The following is a 21,329-nucleotide window of genomic DNA, read 5'->3' as shown; positions in this document are numbered from 1 at the left end:
TATTTTCTCACTCAAGCCCACACAGGTGTCTGCATATCTGGACTACAAACACATGGCACAGGAAGAGCTCTGAGACAAGTGGATATATCCTGATGACATGGCAGGAAGCATACTTCACAAAATGGAGGTTTAAATGGATGGATTTAGAAAAAGTGGATAGGGGAATGACAAGACCTGAGAGGAAAGGAAAGAGAGCCTGAATAAAACTTTAGCTGTAAATGATAGTGAGTGTGTATATGACAATTTAATGTGCTTCCAATCCAATCAGCCTTCTTTCTTTATGAGGAAAATATTAAATTTTCCTTAAATATAAGGTAACACAGCTGCTTATAGAAATATCACATTATTCTGTAACCCTGATACCCCTGGATATTGGCTGACTCTAAGAATGGATTTTCACTGATTGTGTCCTCAAATTATCCTTTATCACTTCAAAAGCTGCAGTCATCATGTAATTCTGCTCTCAATTTAGTTTGAATCCAGGAGAATTACATCACACTCATGAACTTATGGAAGTGAGAACAACAGAATGATAGGTGCTTAAGGGGTGGATTTCTCCAATGCTGAGCAAAAAGTGCTTATGATTTCCACAAATTTCTCCTGGGCTCTTGACTCCCATGTCAGAAGTGTCTGCTTAGCAGTGAATGGCAGGAAGACATAATTCCATTCACTACAGGGAGAAGTTTCAAGCTGCCTTAAAGCAGAAATCTGTCTTCCCCAGCCTTCTCACTAGGGTTTTATTCCCCTTTGCCAGTAGTGATGAGTGAACAGAGCAGCAGCCCAGGACAAATACAGGGGTTCTTCTGAACCTGTCACCAGGTGGTGATACCAAACTAACACAAAAGCTTCAGGTTTCCCACCTCTATATCTAGAATTGATTTTCTTTGTGATTTAATTGGAGCTCCCTTTATTAAAATTGCTGTGTAAGGACTAACCATTACAGTTAGAAAACTCCAAGTAAGATTAGAATGCTCAACTGAAGCTGAACATATTTAAGCTTTCAGGTTTGAGGAAATTGGTTTTTTTAATCTCTAAGGTAACATGTCTCTATAATATTACAGGTCTGTAGTCATTGGGAGGTTCTTGCAGAAAATGTCACTCGAGGATAATGCTCCTAATAAATATTACTGCATCACCATGGAGGGGCAGAGCTGCATTTCAAGGTATGTAAGATGAAGTAAGAGTTATTTGGTTCCAAGGCGAATGGCTCAATGGCACTCTAAGTGTATTAAGTAACTTGGCAATTACATCTGCTGACATCATTAATAATGGTGACACATTTGAACAAGGTGTCGTGCCTTCTTTAGTGCACCCCAGTGTGTCTGGTGCATCACTGCATGCTAACAAAACCAGGGCAGAAATCTCACCAGTTTGGGTGCAGGCTGCACACTCCGAGCCGTTCATGTACCGTGGGTAGGAGCAGATGAAATGTTAAATAAAACATTCATCACTCCAGAGCCTGTCTGTGCCTCAGGTTCTTGACAGAGTATCTGTTTATCCAGGCAGCTCCTCTCTCCTCTTACATTGCCACTACTGACGCTGGCAGTTCCCAAAGGGGGTTACACTGAGCTGGCATCTGTTCTTTACATGTGTGTTAAAGGCATTTATAACGAACCCAGGAGCTGCACAAAAATACTCCACACAGTAAATATAAGCACAACAGTTTCCTGCCAACACTGAACACTAAAAGCACAATCATTCCAGATACTTTTTCTATTCTTTAGTATTTTTTTTTTAAAACAGACTGCCTACGGTTTTTGATTGACCACAGAAATTTCAGCTTTTATATTCTCAAGTTTTTCCTTGCAAGCACAAAAATGTGATGGCTTTTGTATATGTATTGATTATTGAGATTATATATATATATAAAAAAGTATATTAATATATTGAGATTTTCATGCATCCAGTGTAACTTCAGGAGCTGAAAGTGGTCATCCTTCTCCCATAGCTACAGAGGGAGAGTAATGAGATTTCTAAGGGAAAAACTCAACTGGGAATCTCCTTCTGGCATCAGGGGGAAAACAAAAATAGAGTGCCAAAGTAAAGAAGGGATTAAGAAGAAAAGGACAAAAAGGGCATGCATATAGCTAACAGCTCTGCGAGATAAAAAGCTTGAATCAAACATGGGCCAAGATGGCCAAGGGGATAGAAGGAATCTAGTAGGAACACTCTTGGGAAGGTGGGGCAGAAAAAAGGGAATGGGGTTCTCCAGGAACCTGGCTCTCTAGGAGCTTCCCAGCCTTCACACACCATTTTTTTATTGCTTATTTTTGACTTTTAAAGCTGTACACAAATGGCTGCCTTATATTAGGTATGGAAACTACGTTCTGGAACTGAGCCTGAAATACTAGTTCTTGCAATTCATGGTTTGTTCAGATTAAGCAGTGTAGCAGAGAGCAAGAACAGGAGACTGCTTTTGGGAAATAGGATATTTGGGAAATAGGATGTTCCTGAAATACTGCAACGGTCACTGAAATGACAGCAAAAGGAAGGATTTACTGCGGCACAGCAAACACAAAGCCTGAAAAAATGATCTTTGGTGGAGATGCTGTACATGGAAAACAAAAGAGGAAGCACTGTATTGTAGTACATCATCTGCAAGATATAAACCACTCTGTGATAATGCACTGCTGTGTACATCATTCCAGCAGATATGCAGAAAACTAATTTTACTGAAGAGAGGCAGATTAAAAGGATAATGGACTTTATATGGACTAACAACTCAGTGTGAACGATGCAGATATTTCAGGACCTCTCTTTTGTTGTTGAAACTTAGTGCCAGAAATGTTGGTTGAAACTTTTTAAGATGTGAAAGTTTTCTCCTTTTTTTGTACACTGTCAAGGTCCAACCAACGCTGATCCTACATGGAAAGATCATAACAGAAGCACATAGGCACAAGAGTTTTCACATGTTCTTGTCTCCATACTAAGCAGGAATAACTGCAATAATATGCAACATCTCCACAAAATATATGCTACTGGATTTTCCTGACTGCAGGGACTTCAGGGCTTCTGCCTCAGTCTGCCTGAAAATGCCTCAAAAGTCCATACAGGAAGTGTGTTGAGAGATGCAGAGAAATGCCCATTTTGAACATAAATTCTGGGAATGGCACTGTTGTCCAGAAAAGTTGGATCCATTACTGTGCAATGGCCACACTTGAGAGAGACATTGATTATTTATGTCAGAGTTGCCAAGCCTCGTGTTCGGTGGCATTCCACAAATCATGCAGCCCAACTATCCATACTTCTTCCTATTCATGTATTTTAGCAAACACAGGCATGAATGTTCATTGGCTACAGGTTACATAGTTCTCTTATTAATTAGTATTCTCTCTTTTATTAATTAATGAGTGTCTTGCCTCTCATGCTAATCAGCGCCACGATCTATCTGTCTGTCTGTCTGTCTATCTATCTATCTGTCTGTCTATCTATCTGTCTGTCTGTCTGTCTATCTATCTCTTCCTTTGGCTCGGCGGTTTCCTGTGTGGGTGGTCCGTGAGTTGGTGGTCCTGATCTGCCCCTGCCGGGATTCCCTTGCCCAGTCGGAGCTGATTTCAGTACAGTTGCTGAGTTGGCTTTATTGGTTTCTTCCTTATCTTGGGGGTTCTGCCAAATGTCCTCGTGGCCCGTAAATTCTGCATTCTCTGTGTCCGCTATCAGAAAAAGCTTCTTCCCAAGCTTTGTTAATCTCCCGCTGGGCTGAGATCAGTGAAACATGTCCAGCCCTAAACCTTAACAAGGCAACTGGGCTGACCAGGAATTTGTATTTCTAACACCTGGACATCACTTAGAGCTTGTTGGCTGCTCTGTTTCATGGATTAAATCTCCCTCCTTGTTAATTAGGCCAGAAAATTACAAAGATCAAACAGCAAAGAACAGGTTTTCTTAACAAAATTGTACATATTCCACATTTTATGAGGAGTAGTGCCAGGGCATAGGTAGGATGTGATTAAACTCTCCATGAGCTCTTTTGAGTGGAATCCTGCTAGGAATGGGGTTCCTACAAGGGCTGGATTCCTGATGGTTAGGCATGGAGTGGTTGTTGGAAGTATTTTTTGTAGGCCTCCTACTTTCCAAATGTCACATTCTCTGTGCAGGCTGTGGATAATGGACCCTGAGCAGAGGAGTAACATTGCTTTAAGGAATGGGTGGGTTGAGTTGCCGGGGAAAGCTTCTGGGGGCAGGTTTAGTCCGATTGTGACTATTATTAGGGCTAAATGATTTATGTGGAGAAGGGCGGGTTTAATACCGTTCTGTGTTGGGCCTCATGTGGCGGCAAACGGTGTGGAGAGGGTCCCCAGGAGCGGCACAGAAGGGCGGGGACGGCGCTGGTGAACACAGGGTGGGTGCGAGTGAGGGGCGGAACTCCGGCTACCAGCGACCCTGCCGGGTTCACGTCTCCAGGAGCGCAGGCGCTGCTATCAGCCAGGGCTGAGGGAGGCACAGAAGCGCCCATTCCCAGCGCACACCCCGGGCACCGCCCCGCACCCCGGCACGGCCCCGCACCCCGGGCACCACACCGCACCCCGGGCACCGCACCGCACCCCGGCACCACACCGCACCCCGGGCACCGCCCCGCACCCCGGCACGGCCCCGCACCCCGGCACGGCCCCGCACCCCGGGCACCGCCCCGCACCCCGGGCACCGCACCGCACCCCGGCACCGCACCGCACCCCGGCACCGCCCCGCACCCCGGGCACCGCACCGCACCCCGGCACGGCCCCGCACCCCGGGCACCGCCCCGCACCCCGGCACGGCCCCGCACCCCGGGCGCGCTCCTCAGGGCAGGAGCCGCCCCGCCGGTCCCGCCCCGCCCCGCGCGTGCGCGGCGGGAGCAGCGGCCATGGCGCGGCCGGGCCGGGCCGGCCTGAAGGAGCAGCGCTACGATCGCCAGCTCAGGTACCGCGGGTGGGCTCGGACCGGCACTGACCGGCACTGACCGGGCGGGGAGCGGGGCCGCGCCTCCGGCTGCCCGCCGCGGCCACGGGCCCGCTCGGCGCCGCGCCGGGAACAGGCCCCCGGGGCCGCGCCGGGCCCGGCGGAGCCGCGGGGAGCAGGAGCTGTGTCCCACCTGTCCCTCTCGGGCGGAGCTGTGAGGGCCGTACTGGCTCACGGAACAGATATGCAATAAATAAGCAGTATATATTAAGGGGAGCATATTAAAAAAAAAAAAGTATATATTCATACATAATTTTATGTATATAAAGGGGAATAGAGATACGTAGGCATATATATAGCTACTTAAGTACTTATATATGTTTTTATGTAGCATATAAATTATTTATACAATGTTTGTTATATAAGTATATAATGTGTAAGTATATAAATCTGTATATTCTGTATATTTATATTATGTATGTCTATCTGTACCTCTCTGACTCTGTATATATGTAAACATATAAAGGGGGGTGTGCCAAAAAGATGGAACCAGGCTCTGCTCCGGGGCCCAGCAATGGCCCCAGAGCCACGGGCAGGGCCTGAGCCCAGGGAGCTCCCCCTGCACAGGAGGCAGAACTTCTGCCCTGGGCAGGGCCCAGCCCTGAGCAGATTGGCCAGAGAGGCTGTGCAGTCTCCTCCCTGGGGATATTGCAGAGCCCCATGGACACACTGCTGTGCCCTGTGCTCTGGGATGGCCCTGCTGGAGCGGGGAGGTGGCACCAGAGGAGCCCCTGGGGGCCCCTCCAGCCTCACCCATCCTGGGGTTCTGTGAAAGGGCAGAAGAGATCCAAGTTACCAGAGAAGGATAACGGCACTGGAGTCAGGGGTGTCTGTCTGCAGTGTGGCTGTTTAGTTTTCACGTGGATACGTGTGAGTGAAGGGCTCAGCAGTGGTGATACCACTGTGCTGTTCCCTCCTGTGCTGTCCCCTCCATAGGTTTGTGCAGCTCTGAAGTGCAGAGTCCTGAGCTCCTCAGTACAGGAAAGACAAGGAGCTGCTGGAGAGGGTCCTGCAGAGGGCACAGAGAGGATTTGGGGTCTGGAGCATCTCTGGTGAGGAGAGACTGGGAGTTGGACCTGGTTAGCCCAGAGAAGAGAAGACTGAGAGGGATCTCATCAATGCATGGATATATCTCAAAAGTGGGTGTCAGAGGATGGTGCCAGACTCTTTTGGGTGGTGCCCAGCAGCAGGACAAGGAGCAATGGCCATAAACTAAAACACAAGAAGTTTCGCCTCAACATGAGGAAGAACTTGTTTTCCTGGAGGGGGCAGAGCCCTGGAGCAGATGCTCACCTGGGGAGGGTGTGGAGTCTCCCTCTTGGGGACATTCCAAACCTACCTGGACACATACCTGTGTCACCTGCTCCAGGTGAGCCTGCCTGGGGCAGGGGGGCTGGACTGGGTGACCTCCAGAGGTCCCTTCCAACCCTAAAAATTCTCTGAGTTACCACCCCAGTGAAATTAGTATGATGTGTGACACGGGACTGTCCTGGCCTGATTTCAGCCTCAGTGCTGTTTTCTAGGGGTCTGAAATACCAGACTCAGCAAGACTGATTTCTGCCTCCTGTACATTTCAGTGTCTTGTATAAGAAATTTAAAAAAAATATATATGTAGTTCTGTTATCTATAATAAAAGTTAGGAAGAACAGAGCATTCAGCATTAGGACAAAATTTGGGCAAGGATTATTTTAACCCATGGAATTTTTAAAAAGTTAAAGTATGTTGCAAGAGGAAGAGGTGTGTGTCCATGCATGTGGTGTAATGCCAGGGAGACTGGGTTGCTCTTTGGAAAGTCTCAGTTTTCACAGTAAGTTTCCTTAATGATGCCTATTTTGGTTAGTGCTGTTTAGGCCCTCAGCAGTGAATGGACAGTAGCACGCCAGCCCTCCGTTTGTTGTTGTTGTTTGTTTATACTGGCTTTGCAATCTGAAGTTAAATAACTTCGTTGTGTTTTGGTTTCCCTCCCAATACAGGCTGTGGGGTGACCATGGCCAAGAAGCATTGGAATCTGCCCATGTTTGTGTAATAAATGCAACAGCAACAGGAACTGAAATACTCAAAAACTTGGTGCTGCCAGGTCAGTAGATATTTCTTCTGTTTCTTCTTTGTGATGTATCTGATAACTTGATGATGCCAAGTTATTTATAGGAGGTTTTTCCCCCCAAAGGTATTGGTTCGTTTACAATTGTCGATGGGAATCAAGTCTCTGGAGAAGATGTTGGAAATAAGTAGGTTTTTTACTGATTTCTGTTGCAAATTGCCAAGTAACAGAGTTTCATAGGTAGTTCTATCTCTATGTTTGCTAAGAAGTCTTGTAAAACTCTTTTAAAAGCCTCTCTGTGTTTCTCCAAGTCTTCTGTGAGTGACAGCATGCACAGTCATTTTGATATTAGCTGCTAAATTATTGTACTTGCTGGGTTTAAACCTTACAGGTCTATTTGCTTCACACATCAAGTTTATAAGGACAATGCTCTACTCAATATAAAAATACTTCACATTAACTTGTTTGCTGTAGTCTCGAGCTATGACAGTGCAAGCCTTGCATGTGTTTCAGTGTAGCTCAATGTATTTTCCCTGATTTTGGTGATGAAGATGACTTAATTTTCGTTAGTCATTGTGCAAGTGTGACTGCTAGACATTTATTAGCTTTTGTAGCTTTGAAAGGCTCTGTGCAGCAGAGGAAAGGATAGAAAAGCTGTTTGCAAATCCTGTAAAAATGATTTTCTTACTAATTCTTGATCAAGTTCTGTTATGGTGCACATAGATACCTACAGGGGTTGTGTGAGGGGGAAGGATATTCCATTATGTGAGGAAATCAGTGCTAGTGGGTCTTTAATTAGCCTGGTGAGAAAGAACCTGCAGCATGATCCTGTCTTCTAGAGGAGTTTGGCATGTCTTATATTTCAGATTTATGGCTTGGGCATTGAAAAGCTTTCTTAAGAAACCATAGCTGAGGAAAATACAACAGTGGTGGAAAAAGCAGCTTTAAGGGGCAGTGTGGTTTGTTGTGTATGAGAGTCAGCACATGTAATTCTCTCTTGTCTCCTTTTCAGTTTCTTTCTACAAAAAAGCCATATTGGTCAGGTAAGGAGATAATAAATGTCAGTTTACATGTATTGAAAGTGGAAATGTTGAGTATTTAAACGTGGTATTATGAATAATGCCGAAACCATGTGTGTATGGGATGCATTTTTGCTTCAGATGAGCAAGGCTTGGAGTAAGGAGCCTTAGCTTATGATGAGCTTTGTTGTGGGGTGTTTCCTGGGGTTGTTTGCTTGGTTTGGCATTGCTGGCTTGTGGATGTACATTGTTAGCTTGTACTATGTAGTACTGATACACTGTATAAACTGCGTTTCATTTTGATTGCTCTGAAACAGAATCGTGCCCAGAGTGCCACGGAGCTCTTGCAGGAATTGAATAGTGATGTTTCTGGAAACTTTGTTGAAGAGGTTTGTCTTCTTAAATGAGTTCTACGTGTGCGTTACATGGTGTGATAAAAATGGGAAATAACAGCTCTGTGTTGCTTTGCAATGTTGCAGTTTAAATAGATTTCAGGATAAAACAGCATTTGAGGGAGATGATCTGAAGTTAAATCATTTTTATGTATTTCAAACAAAAAAACATTTTATATATTTCAAACATTATTTTGTAACTTCATCTTAATTTTATAACTTTCACTTAACACTTTATGTTCAACAGACTTGTTCTCACTTCTGTGAGTACTTCTGCACTCAGAAATTTTCACTGCTCCCTGACATACATTTTTTTTTCTCCTATTTAGAGTCCAGAAAAGCTTTTAGACAGTGACCCTTCCTTTTTTAATCGGTTTAACTTAGTGGTTGCAACACAGCTACCAGAAAGGTAAGAAGTACCTCAGGTTGTTTGTTTTCATTCAGTTGAAAAAGCAGGTGTATATATATATATATATATGTACACATATACACACACACATATAGACACAGGCACTTTCTTGCAGAAGAACTTAAACAGAACAGAATTTTGTCATTGTGAAGGAAAGTTACAGCCAGTGATGGCATTTTCTAGAGACCTTTTTGTACCTCTGATTGGAACTGCCTCTGCTGGAAGTTAGGATTGTGCAACACATGGATCTAATTCTTTTTTTCTCTCTTTCACAACTCCTTGAAGCTTTTTGTTTGATATGTGGAGCATTTGGGAGGATGGAATGAGACATAAGTAAAATGATGGATGAACATTTTTCCAACTCACTGTAAATTCCTATATGAAATTAATCACCTTATGTACTTAGGATCATGATGATATTAGAGAAGTTTTCTGAGAGATCTCTTTCCCAAGTATAGGAGTTGAATTCATAGTTAACTGTCTTCTTCTGTATATCTGAAAAAAGAATGTTTTTCTTGCAGTACGTTGCTGCGCCTGGCTGAAGTTCTCTGGAATTCCAACATTCCTCTGCTGGTCTGCAGGACTTATGGACTGGTTGGTTACATGAGAGTCGTTATTAAAGAGCATACAGGTTAGAGGGTTTTCTGAGATAAAGGCTTCTCTATAAGGTTTAACGCTTCAATAACTAATGTCACTTTGGGGTTTTTTGTTTCTCTTTTTTCATCTTGTGATATATTTAATATTTGTTAAGTCTTAAGTAGTTTGCATTCTTTGAGGAATGCATAGGGATTATGGACTGCAACAAATAATAAAATTTGGGGTTATCTTGACATTATGGTTGACTTACACAGAACTTTTACTTTGAGAATCAAGCAGTGAAAGGAGCAGGTGATGCTGTATTGGTGTAGCTCTGTTTTGAAGGCCAGACATAAAGCTGAGAAATGCATTGTGACGTTTTTTCACAGTTGTTGAGTCTCACCCCGACAATATGTTAGAAGATCTGAGACTGGACAAACCATTTCCAGAACTGACAGAACACGTTCAGGATTATGACTTGGATCATATGGACAAAAAGGTTGGTGTGTGGTTTGCACTGTGTTCCCCAGGACAGATGCAGACACAGCACAGGGATGCTGTGAAAATGCCTCCTGGCAGATGACTCTGGTGCCAAGTCTCATCTGAACAGAGGCAACTCTAGAATCAGTCACGAGGAACTATTTTTGCCTCTGCCCCAAATGTTCCAGTCTGTTTAAATCTCAGGCAGGTGGGGTCTTGGGAAATAAGCAGTATTCTTGGACAGCTTGATCTTTTGTTAAATTGAATACCCCCTCACACCCTCTTTTTGAATTTGGTTTTTAATTTTTATGGTTACCTACTGCTGCAGAGCTTTGTACTGTGGGTGTTTGTGCATAGGATATGTTCCACTCCAGAAAAATATTGGAGAACTTGACTCACCCTTTGTAAAATAAAGTAATAATAATTTGATAATTTCTTTTCTAGTAGTTAAAGAATGTTAGAGCTGAATCAAAATCTGGAACATGTCCTGTGTCTTTAGAATAGTGGAAGGGATGTTTGGAGTTTACACTGAAAATAAGTTTTTAATTCGTTTCCTATTTTTTATCTTTTCTCAACCTGACAAAGATTTCTCTGCTGTTCAATTACAGGACCACAGCCACACTCCATGGATTGTGATTGTAGCGAAGTATCTCACAAAATGGTTCAATGAGGTATGCTGCAAAACTGTATTATTATTTTTATTGGTCTGTCTTTTCTAAACTAGTTAATTATTTTGGCAGTGTGGAACATAGAACAAGGTGGAATCATAAAAGATTACTAATTGAAATACAAGTGTATTGAAATACAAGTGAATGCGTGAGCAATGACAGACTCCTGGAGTTCAGCAGTCTGAACACAGTGAGATTAGTAGTAGGTATTTTAAAGACAAAAATCTCTTTGTGTTTTTTAAATTTAGAAAAGTGAGCAGTTGCCTAAGAGTTACAAAGAGAAAGAAGCCTTCAAAGAACTGATTCGGCAAGGTAATCCATGTCCCAGGAGTCCCTTATTCCTACTGGCAGAAACAGATACAAGGTGGTATCTGAAAAGTAATCACAGGTTCTCTCGGGTTTAATTTGGGAGAGATCTGCTGGTATATACTGTATTATTCTTCTGCTAAATGATTGTTTTGTACAGGTAGATCTTAAGATGCCAGACATGCTTACAAATGTGTGTCAGCAGTATTTCATCCTTTGGGTGGGAGGAAAGGCCTTAAGAGAAAATGCTGTTCAAAATGTGATAAGGAGGAAAGCAAGTGGCTTTTGGCACTGGAATTGTTATTAACTGCAAATATTTGGTGTGTCCATTGACCCACCAGACACTTGGTAATCATTCATCTCTGAATGAGCAGGTTGTGTAGCACTGAGTGCACTGTAACCAGTGTGTGAATGACCTCATTTGTACAGGTGTTTCAGTCCAATACCTTCTGAGGGTGCTAAAATTCATGTGGCATTTTTAAGATGTATAAATACATTGTCTTAAATGATTGTAGAAAAACACCATTAACTGAATTTTTGGTGTTCCCTCACTTAAAGGTAGCCTGTGTGCAAATTTGGAGTGCTTCTGTCACCCTTATCCCCAGGCTGTAATAGGGAACTGATCTGTAGTAATTACCCTTGGTAAATCAGATTTTTAGTGGAGGCCCTTTCTTGGCCTGGCTTGCTCTGTGGATGCATAAGTGTTTGCCAAATTTGATCAAAAAAACTCAGGAAAACATGACTGGCATGGGAAGGAGAGTTGAATTGTTAATTTAGTGCTTATGAAAATTGATTATCTCTTTCTCACACAAATAAACTGGTGTTTTTGTGCTAAGTAACTTCTGCTTAACATCACAGGAAAATAAATCATATGCAGAATTTAAATGAGGTTAGCTTTATAATTACATCTGGTCTTTTTTCTTGTGATTTATTTTTCATTTTCTTGCTGGTAGCTGTTATGCCATGAATATGTCCAAAGCCAGTCTGCTTTGTTGGTAAGACATAAATGATGAGATGTAATTCAAACAGTTGTGCATTTTAATTTTTTTTTCAATAAGGTATCTTAAAGAATGAAAATGGGACCCCAGAAGATGAGGAAAACTTTGAAGAAGCTATAAAAAATGTGAACACAGCATTAAATCCTACAGAGGTAAAATAAACATTTCTGTGATAAAATTGAAGCAATTTCAACTGCCTCATTTTCTCAGAACATATTATACAGTTTTAGGACAAAAATTTCATTTATAACATTTGTATTTACCTAAAACAGGATTAGTACAATGTTTAGAACTGAAATTGTGTAGTTAAATAGACCTAGGCTAGCTGGCACTGTAGCTTATGAAAAGTCTCTTACTCCCTTGCTCTTGCAAGAAAGCTGCATTTCCCTCCTGCAGACTTGAATTCAAGTCTAGAATGAGTCAGCAACCAGAGTGCATCAGCAATGAGTTCTTGTCTCAGACTTCTAGAGTTCAGTCTGTAAAAAACTCTGTGAAGTGCTGGGTACAATTGTAAGGATTTAGCAGTGAGTGGTGTGGCTGATGCTGATTTAAATACGCTGCTGGGGGAGAGACTGAGAGCATTTACTGAAATTGTGCTGTATTGAAGCTAGGGGCTGTAGTAGTTATTCTCTGTGGAAATGAAGGGCTGCAAGGGACTCCTGATACTATAAATTCACTTCTTTCCTTTTGAAGAAACTTACTACAATATTCCCTTCATAAACTGGTCAAGCTTAAAAGCATTAGAAGGGATGTTTTGTTTTTTAGATAATCCTGACCTAGTAACTCGTGGTTTAAAATTGAGCTCTGATTTCCTTCATTTCTCATCTGGGGTAAACTGCAGAGGCTACACGGGGCAAAAGCACATTCTGTGATTCTTCCTAGATTATGTTCTGTTGTTTTGAACTGTGCTGATCCTTGCTTGGACAGTCATGTTAAGGCTCCCAAGAAAGCAGCAGGTAAAACTTAGTGCTGTCATCCAAGCCACTACCAGACATGGCCCAAGATATTAATATTCATTTGAGTTCATGTGCCAGACTGACCTGCAGCAGTTAAGGAGTCAAAACACTGACTTTTGTAGCCCCATTCCCCTTCCGTGGCCTTTTTGCTGCTCTGCCCCAGCAGGCAGAGTGGGAAGTTGGGACAGTTGCTGCTGTAGTTTTTTTCAATCTTCTCTATCAAAGATAGAAATCAGGTGAGATTTTGTTTGTAACACTGATCATGCTCAGAAGCATTGCCTTGCTCTTGGGCAGGGCTGCTATTAGAAATGTGTCTGAGAAGCACTGACTGTAGGATTCAGAGGGGATTTGGTATGAAACTGAGGTCACTTGGAGTTGGCTCACCTATTTAATGAGTGTTGAGATAATTCAAGAAATCAAGAGTCAACAAATTACAAACCCAATTTATTTATTTTCATAGATTCCAAGAGGCATCGAAGAGCTTTTTAATGATGATTGCTGCCTAAAACTCACAGAGCAGGTATGAGTAGTTAAGGGTAAGACTTAAAAGTAGAAAAAGCATTGTAAATAACATCTGTGTACATGGCTGTCTCTTGTGCATTTGTAGTCATCTTCCTTCTGGATTTTGGTTCGAGCTTTAAAGGAATTTGTGGCAAATGAAGGACAAGGAAGCTTGCCTGTCCGGGGCACCATTCCTGATATGACAGCAGACTCCAGTAAATTCATCAAATTGCAAAATGTGTAAGTAGACAACGCCTTGAGAGAGCTCACTTCTATTCATGTGGCTTGTATTTTGTCTTTATAATGTAAAGCAAAAAAAAAAAGACAGCCTTCACTGTGGAGTTGATGGTTTTCTGCTGTAATTTTTTACTTCTTTATTATTACCAGATACCGTGAAAAAGCAAAGAAGGATATTGCTGCTGTGGGGAACCATGCTGCTAAATTGTTACAGTCCCTGGGCAAGGTGAGTGCAAACCTATGGCCATTCTTCTCATGGAACGAAGTATCTGTGAAGTATCTACTTTATTTATCACTTTTGGTTTGATCATATAAAAGTCAAATGCATAAAGGGATATACTATTTACAATTTAAGACACTTCTTTTTGTACATTGTTTACTTGTTATTTCACAATAAACATGTTAATATATCCAAAAGCAGGAATTTTCTGGCCATTGTGTGTACTGAAATGAGTATGTTCTCTCTCCTAGGCACCTGAGTCTATTTCAGAGAGAGAATTGAAATTGTTCTGTGAGTATGCTTGGATTCTCTTCTGGGTTTAGGCAAATGATCAAATAATCAAAAACTTTTGAATGATCATGTAGTTATGAAGCAGTAAGTCAATATTTGAACTTTTCAAGTAAGTGCTAAGTGGTTTGCATCCCTCATTTTCAGGAGAAGTAGCAGATGTTCAGCATCTCTCAGGAGTGAGTCTGTAAAGGTTGGCTTTAAAATGATGTTTTTTTTCACTCCAAACAGCAAGCATCAGCTGCCCTCTGCTTTCTGTGATGAGTACCTGAGCACTCTTGCCCATGCTGGGGTACTGGTTTCAGAGTGTAGGCTCTGTAGACTTAAGGTAGTCTGAAAAGCTGTAACCCAGTTGATGGCACTTCAGGCTGTGTCTGTTGTGGATGTGTACAGCTGTCCAGCAGCAGCCTGGCTGAGGCTCCTCACAGCTGTAAACTCCCCTGTAAGCACAGAGCCAGAGCATGCTGCCCTGCATTGGTAAAACATTTGGGAACCTCCCAGTTGCTCCTTTTTCAGTGCTGGGTTGTAGCTGCACCCTGGGTTGGTTCATAGCAATGATACTCGAGAATAACCTTTTCCAGCTCATGGCTGTGCTATTAAAATATTAATTGAGGACATTGTGAGGCAGTGTTAGATGTAGTGGAAGATGGAAAGAACCGTGTTGGTTTGCAGCAGGGAAGAGGGAAACATGGTGGCTGTGACTGATGAATTGCTGTGGTGTAGCTGTTACATTAACATGACAGATACATGGAGACTCCACATGAGCACAAAGTATTTCCCTGAAGCTCTCCTGACCATAGACCTAAGCGTAGTTATACAGATTTTTATTACTGCAAGCTAAGAAGAAACAGGAAGGTGTTCAATAAAATCCTATTAAGTTGCAGCCTTGCCCATGTCACAGAGCAGCGAGGCAGGCAGCCAGGGCTGTGGTGAGTGGTGCCACTGACTGGCTCTCTCCTTGTGCCCTGTGCCCAGGCAGCAACGCCGCCTTCCTGCGCGTGGTGCGCTGCAGGTCCCTGGCTGAGGAGTGCAGCCTGAGCTCTTTCAGCAAGGATGCAATCAGTAAGTACTGCTGCTTGGCACAAACTTCACTGCACTTCCACCTTGGAATGGTTTGGGGAGGAAAAAGGACTCTGTAAGCTACATGTTCTACTGTGTTGGGCAGTTTTACCATTTGGCATCAACTACAAGTATGGAGTTTTTAAGTCTAGAATGTTGAATTCAATTTGATTTTGAAATTTCAAAAATGACCTTACTGATTGATGCAAGTTTCAGCTTTTTTTTTTCTCGTGGATTTTACTTGTAGTAGTCTATAAATAAAACACTGTTTTCTTCAAACTTCTCTTTTCTGTACCTCAGTTATTTCTGACAGAGCTGAAAAGGTGCTTTAACCTGACAAAATGAAAATAATTATCTTGACCCCTTTCAGCTTATCTCTTTAGTATGTGAACTAGCAAACGAGTTACTTAATATTGCTTTTGGTTTTTATATTGCCTTTTTTTTTTTTGAGCCTGCATAAATAAAAAAGCTGGAAATACTTTTTTATTGAAGCTTGTTGAAGTTAAGCTTATACAAGTCCTCTGAATGTTTTGGACAAAATATATATTTTGTGTATACACGCATCTTGTAATATTTATAATTTCAGTGAAAGCTCCTTAAATTAGTTGGCAATGGGCAGGGGGATATAAGTAGTTAGTATTTACAAAGACTACTGAGCTGTGTGGTAAGGGATTTAAGACCTGTTTTGTAATTACAGTCATTACAGTTAAATACTTAAAGCATGTGTTTCAAATCCCGAAATTATAACTAAGGAATACCCCATTTAAATTAAAGCAGCTGCCAGAATTGAAATGTGGGTTTCTTCACTGAATAGTTTATATTAAATACATGTAACAAGGTCATAAACTTTGGAGGCAAAATTGTGTATCTGACAGTTGTTTGATTAAGATTCTGTCACAGGTTGTATTCATTAAAGTTTCTTTCTACTGCAGATTTCACAGTTTGTTTTCAGGGAATTCAAAACCTTTCTTTTTCCATTTCATCTGCACCAGCTAACCAGTTCTCTTGCTGTTTTCAGTTTCCCATATGGATAACCCAGACAGTGAAATAGTGCTGTACTTGATGCTGAGGGCTGTCAATAGGTTTTACAAGCAGCATGGTAGATACCCAGGTATGCCAACACCAGTTACTTCACATCATCAAAGGAAATACTAAGATCCAATAGTTACTGTAGTACAAGTTACAAACTATGAATACAACATCAGTTGTGGTTTTGTTTCCATACTAATACAACTTTAGGAATGTGAAAATTAAAATGAGAATTTTTTTCTCTTTGGGAACTTAAGGAATTTATCTGAATTAGTACCACTGAAATAGGTTGTGTGGATTATGAATCAGTTCAGCTATGCAGTAATTTGTCTATCATGAGTAGCATCAACAGAATATTCAATTATTATTATTCTAGTATTAATAACACATTAATAAGCTTAGAAACTTTTTAGGAAAACAAAATATTCAGACTGCCATTTAAACCCATTAGCTTTGACTGTGGTGTTACAGTTGTGTGATGAAACAGTTGATTTATTTTGCAGGTGTCTACAACTACCAGGTAGAAGATGATATTGGAAAACTAAAATCATGCCTTACTGGTTTCCTCCAAGAACATGGGCTGTCTGTAGTGGTGAAAGATGACTATGTGCATGAGTTGTAAGTGTTGCATTTGAAGTGTGGCTTTGTTGGTAAGGCTGCCTGGCAGTTTCTGACCGTTCCTTTCCCGTGCAGTTGTCGCTACGGAGCTGCTGAGCCTCACGCTGTTGCTGCCTTCATGGGAGGTAAGGGTGCCACTGCCTTTCCCAGGGCCACACCAACAACAGCCTGCTGAGGCACAACCTCTGCTGGCTTAATTACTTTGGACTGTCAGAGCAAAGGCTGCAATCACAGGCTGCAGTCAAAGATGGGATTAGGGCAGAATCCTCCCCTTCATTCTCCAGATGTGTGTGTATATATAGAGTGAACGGGCAGAGCAAGGGTGTAAAAGCAATAAAAGCAGCCAAATAAACTTCAAACACAATCTCAGTACCTCAATTCCTCAAGCTTAAAAATGTGTTTAAAAGTGAAATGCTTGAAAGAGGCTTATTTTTTTAAAAAGAAAGTGGTAATTATAGTAGTATTAAAATTGATGCAGAACACATCTTTTAACACAGAACACTTATGTTAAAGATCTATGAAATATAAATAGCCTTGGTTTCTTACCTTCATTCAACCTGCAGGTATGTTTTAATGGATGCTCAAAATGGATATATCAGTTAACTTACCTTCTTTATTTGGCTTCATGCGGTGCTGAAGATAATTATGTATTATATACTCTGTATGTAGGAATTTTTTTCTGATTAAGCAAAATTTGGTCTGTATCATTCTTTAGAAAAATACATAAAGGTAACTTCTGAAGAAATTACAGAATGTTTCCTATTACAGGAAAACTCAAAGGGATCACAGTGAAGTGACCCTTCAGTTTATTTTGCAGTTGAGGTTTACATGGTTTTTTTTTAATTTAACTTCTCAGTTTAGAGAGGTCAGAACTTGCATGGGCCTGTCTGCTCACACATTTTTGCTCTGTGTGTATGTACCTGGAGAGAAAGAGTATGCAAAGCTAACATTTGAAGTAGCAGCTTTGTGATCTTCTTTTATACCGGGAAGTACTGAAAGGATTTTTGCCTCCTAGGAGATTTATCAGATTTATCACAAAACCAATTCCAGTGTAGGGACTTCTAGATAAATAACATTATTTTACTGTTGTTTGAATATTACCTGCTAACTGCCTTCTGGTTTTTCTTCTCTTTTACAGGAGCTGCTGCACAGGAAGTTATCAAAGTCATTACAGGGCAGTTTGTAATTTTTAATAACACTTTTATTTACAGTGGAATGTCACAGACTTCAGCAACTTTCCAGCTGTAGGACAAGCTCTTGCATTTGATGCCTCCAGGCACCGCTGCTGCTGTATTTACAGTTTTTACAGTATTTACAGTTCTGTAAATACTGTGGTGTTCTGCCACTGACTGGACTGTTCTGTTCTGTATTACCTGCAAATTAAAGTTACTTTATTTGTAATTATCTTCTTCTTGTTGTTGTTGTTTCCTAAGGACAAATAAAATCATACCATATCCTGGCAATATTTTAAATCTAGAATTTTCTGATTCACCTCTGGAAGAAAAAGGCAGTAGCTGCTTTTGGCAAGGTAGGTTGCATTTGCAAATTGGCGTACCTCATTTGCAGCAGAACTGAGGTTGTTTTTGTAAAAGCTGCTCATCAGCTTGAGTGGGAAGAAGGTGCAAAAGGGTGAGAGGCTGATGGAGCTCTGATGGTCTGAGGATCCAATGGTGTGAAGAGCTGGAAGGTGAAATACCTTTTATGGAGTTCAGGGTCATTAGGGAAATGGAGTGTGTGCCTGAAAGCTTGGTTCTGCCAGCTGTATTCACCTAGTAAAAGGTTATTTTCCTGCACCTCTGTGTGTAGCCAATGCCAAGGGATGGCAGCTCTTTCTGTTGTGGGGGCATTGCAGCCTCCAGCTGCAGAGTATGCAAACCGAGCTGCACTGAATTGTGTTCTCCAGGGCTCTGTTCTGGGGCTGGTCCTGGTTAACACCTTTATTGATGATTTGTGTGTGGGGATTGAGAGCACCCTCAGTAAATTTGCAGCCAGCCAGTTGGGTGGGAGTGTGGATCTGCTGGAGGACGGGAAGGCTCCGCTGCCAGACTGGGACAGACTCGATCAATGGGCCAAGGACAACGGTGCGAGGTTCCACAAGGCCAAGTGCCACATCCTGCAGGTCACCAGCTGCCTCGGTATGAGCCAATGTGTGCCCAAGTGGGCAACAGGACAGCGGCACCTGGCCAGTGTCAGCACTAGTGTGGGCAGCAGGACCAGGGCAGTGCCTGTCCCTCTGTGCTGGGCACATCTTGAGTGCTGCGTCCAGCTCTAGGCCCCTCGTGAAAAAGGACATTGAGGGGCTGGAGCGTGTCCAGAGAAGGGCAACAAGGCTTATGAAGGCTTGGGAAAGCGCCCCATGAGGAGTAGCTGAGGAAGCTGGGTTTGTTCAGTCTGGAGGAGGCTTGGGAGGGGCATCGCGCTCTCCAACTCCCTGCCAGGAGCGTGCAGTGCAGTGGGGCCGGTCTCTTCTGCCGTGCCTGCAGTAAGAACCAGAGGAAACGGCCTCAAGTTGAAAGATGAAATTCAGATTAGATTTTTTCACTGTTCAGGTGTTCAGGCCTGGGAATTGGTTGGCCAGGGAGGTGGTGGAGTCGCCATCCCTGGAGGTTTTTAAGAGGCCTCTGGATCTGACACTGGGAAATAGTTTAGTGGTTTAGGGTTTGCAATGGTAGTGCTGGGCTGACGGTTGAACTGGTGTGAGAGATTTCTTCCATCCCTGACGATTCTACAATTCCAATTGCTTCCCGCCTGGCTGAGGGGAAGGCTCAGGGTTGTCCCAAGTCCGAGGGCGGCCGTGCCCTGAGGCGCTCGAGCGGCGCTGCGGCGGCTCCTGAGGGGCCAGGCCGGGCACTGCCCTCCGCCCGGCGGGGCCGCCGCTCCCCCTCAGCCCGGAGATCCCAGCCCTCAGCCCGGCGGGGCCGCCGCTCCCCCTCAGCCCGGAGATCCCAGCCCTCAGCCCGGCGGGCAGTGCTCGGCAGCCGGCACCCGCCTCGCCTCGGGGTCTGCCCGGAGCCACCCGCGCCGCCGGATCACAGGTACCCAAGCCATGCCCCATTTCCCCCCTCGGGACTCCCCAGCCCTGCCACAGAAGAATGCAGCTGGCGTTTCATTTTTCGACTGTTGCCCTCCTCCCGCCACTCCTCCCGCCCCCCCCTCCTCCCGCCCCTCCTCCCGCCCCTTTAAAAATATTTTTTTTCTCTGTTCTTTCCTATTTATATTTGGGCTGATCTGGAGTGCTTGTTAAGACTTCAAAGTGGAGCTCGAATAATGAGCTGTAAATCACACACAGAGCTCATCTGAGAGAGGAGGGGTGGGAGGGAGCTGAAATAGGCCAGAACACCCCCAAGTCCTGTTCCACAGCACAGCGTCCTCACGGCCTCAGCTGCTGCTGTGGGGTTTGATTTCCACAGGACGCCAGCAATCCGGACTTCCCCCTTCTTTGGGATTTGGTCCCTGGGTTTCAAAGAACAAATCCCACCGAGGCTGGCTGGTCTACTGACCGTGCCAGCCATGTGCTCTAGTGCTGCTGAACACACACACTGACAGATCTACACTTCTCCAGGAGTGGTTTTTGAGGTTTGAAGGGATGTTACTGGGTTATTTTCCATAACTGACGGAGAAGAGGTAATCTGTTTTATATGCAACATTTGCCAGATGTTTGTTGAAGCAAATATAGTTGCTTGTCTTTCCACCTTGCCCTGTGATGCACCAACAGAGGTGAGCTATTTGCATCTAATTAACGTAGGCTGGTGTATAAATACTGTTTCGTGTAGGCTGCAAAAGTAAAAGATCCAGGTAAGGTCCAGATGTGTCCTTGTATACATACGGTTTTAACCCCTTGTGCTTCCTATATTGTATAATTGTATAGACACGTATTAAATTAAACTCTTCTGAAATGCAATTAGCTCCAGAGCGAACTCATTTTTACAGCCCTCCTTTTGTTAAGGTGGTTTTTGTTTTCTCTTAGGCTGGTGGGGTTGTAGCAGTAGGACAAAAAGAGGTGAAGAAGGCTTGCATGCTTTTCCCTGTTGTGGCAGGGTTGGATTTGCAGGAAAATGAAATGCATGTCTATTATCACTTCTGAAAAGTTAAAGGGAGATGAACTCTCTAAATTCTCCCTCTCTAATGGAAGCAGCAAAGGAATGGGGACAATCAGTAACTAAACAGAAAGCAGGGCTGTCTGTCTTCATTAAGATGACACTGATACTGCTTCCAGCCTTTGCTCCACTTTGAGAAGGAAAGCTAATCCATTATTAAGCTGGATTCACCACTGATTTAAAGTTTCTACCTGGAGCTAAGTAATTTTTTGAGAAATTGAGTAATAGGTTACTGTGATGCTTGCATCAACCTTTTGTGTTTGGGACTTGGGGTATGTTTGAGGGACCATCCTTCTGCCTCCAAGTGTCACTGCTGCTCAGCTCTCAGAGGCTGCCACAGTGGGTTTGTGAAGAATCAGTGATGTGGGGTTTTGTGGGTTACGTGGTTCATGTAATGTGGCAATGTCTTTGGTGAATTAAAATAAATTCTTAGTGTAAGGAATATGTCTCTGTGCTCATTGCCTTTGGTTTGTTCGGTACCACTAGAACAACACTGA

General features: G+C 43.1%; 1 protein-coding gene across 1 annotated transcript; it reads left to right on the top strand.

Annotated features, from left to right (window-relative positions):
* The first annotated feature begins 4,793 nt into the window (after window positions 1-4,793).
* On the top strand, window positions 4,794-18,139 carry NAE1 (NEDD8 activating enzyme E1 subunit 1). The gene is made up of 20 exons (XM_032121936.1): window positions 4,794-4,899; window positions 6,912-7,015; window positions 7,106-7,166; window positions 7,992-8,022; window positions 8,316-8,387; window positions 8,720-8,799; window positions 9,321-9,430; window positions 9,765-9,874; window positions 10,464-10,526; window positions 10,772-10,835; window positions 11,888-11,979; window positions 13,244-13,303; window positions 13,391-13,524; window positions 13,672-13,747; window positions 13,993-14,032; window positions 15,005-15,091; window positions 16,107-16,199; window positions 16,621-16,735; window positions 16,811-16,860; window positions 17,874-18,139. Exons 1-20 carry the CDS (start codon window positions 4,844-4,846, stop codon window positions 17,981-17,983), a joined length of 1,608 nt encoding a protein of 535 aa, XP_031977827.1. The 5' UTR covers window positions 4,794-4,843; the 3' UTR covers window positions 17,984-18,139.
* Window positions 18,140-21,329: the final 3,190 nt, after the last annotated feature.

The sequence above is a fragment of the Corvus moneduloides genome, chromosome 12 (assembly GCF_009650955.1).
Source record: "Corvus moneduloides isolate bCorMon1 chromosome 12, bCorMon1.pri, whole genome shotgun sequence".
In the NCBI taxonomy this organism is placed as follows: Eukaryota; Metazoa; Chordata; class Aves; order Passeriformes; family Corvidae; genus Corvus; species Corvus moneduloides.
Note: the sequence above shows the minus strand (reverse complement) of the source record. Positions and strands in the feature narration are given on the sequence as shown.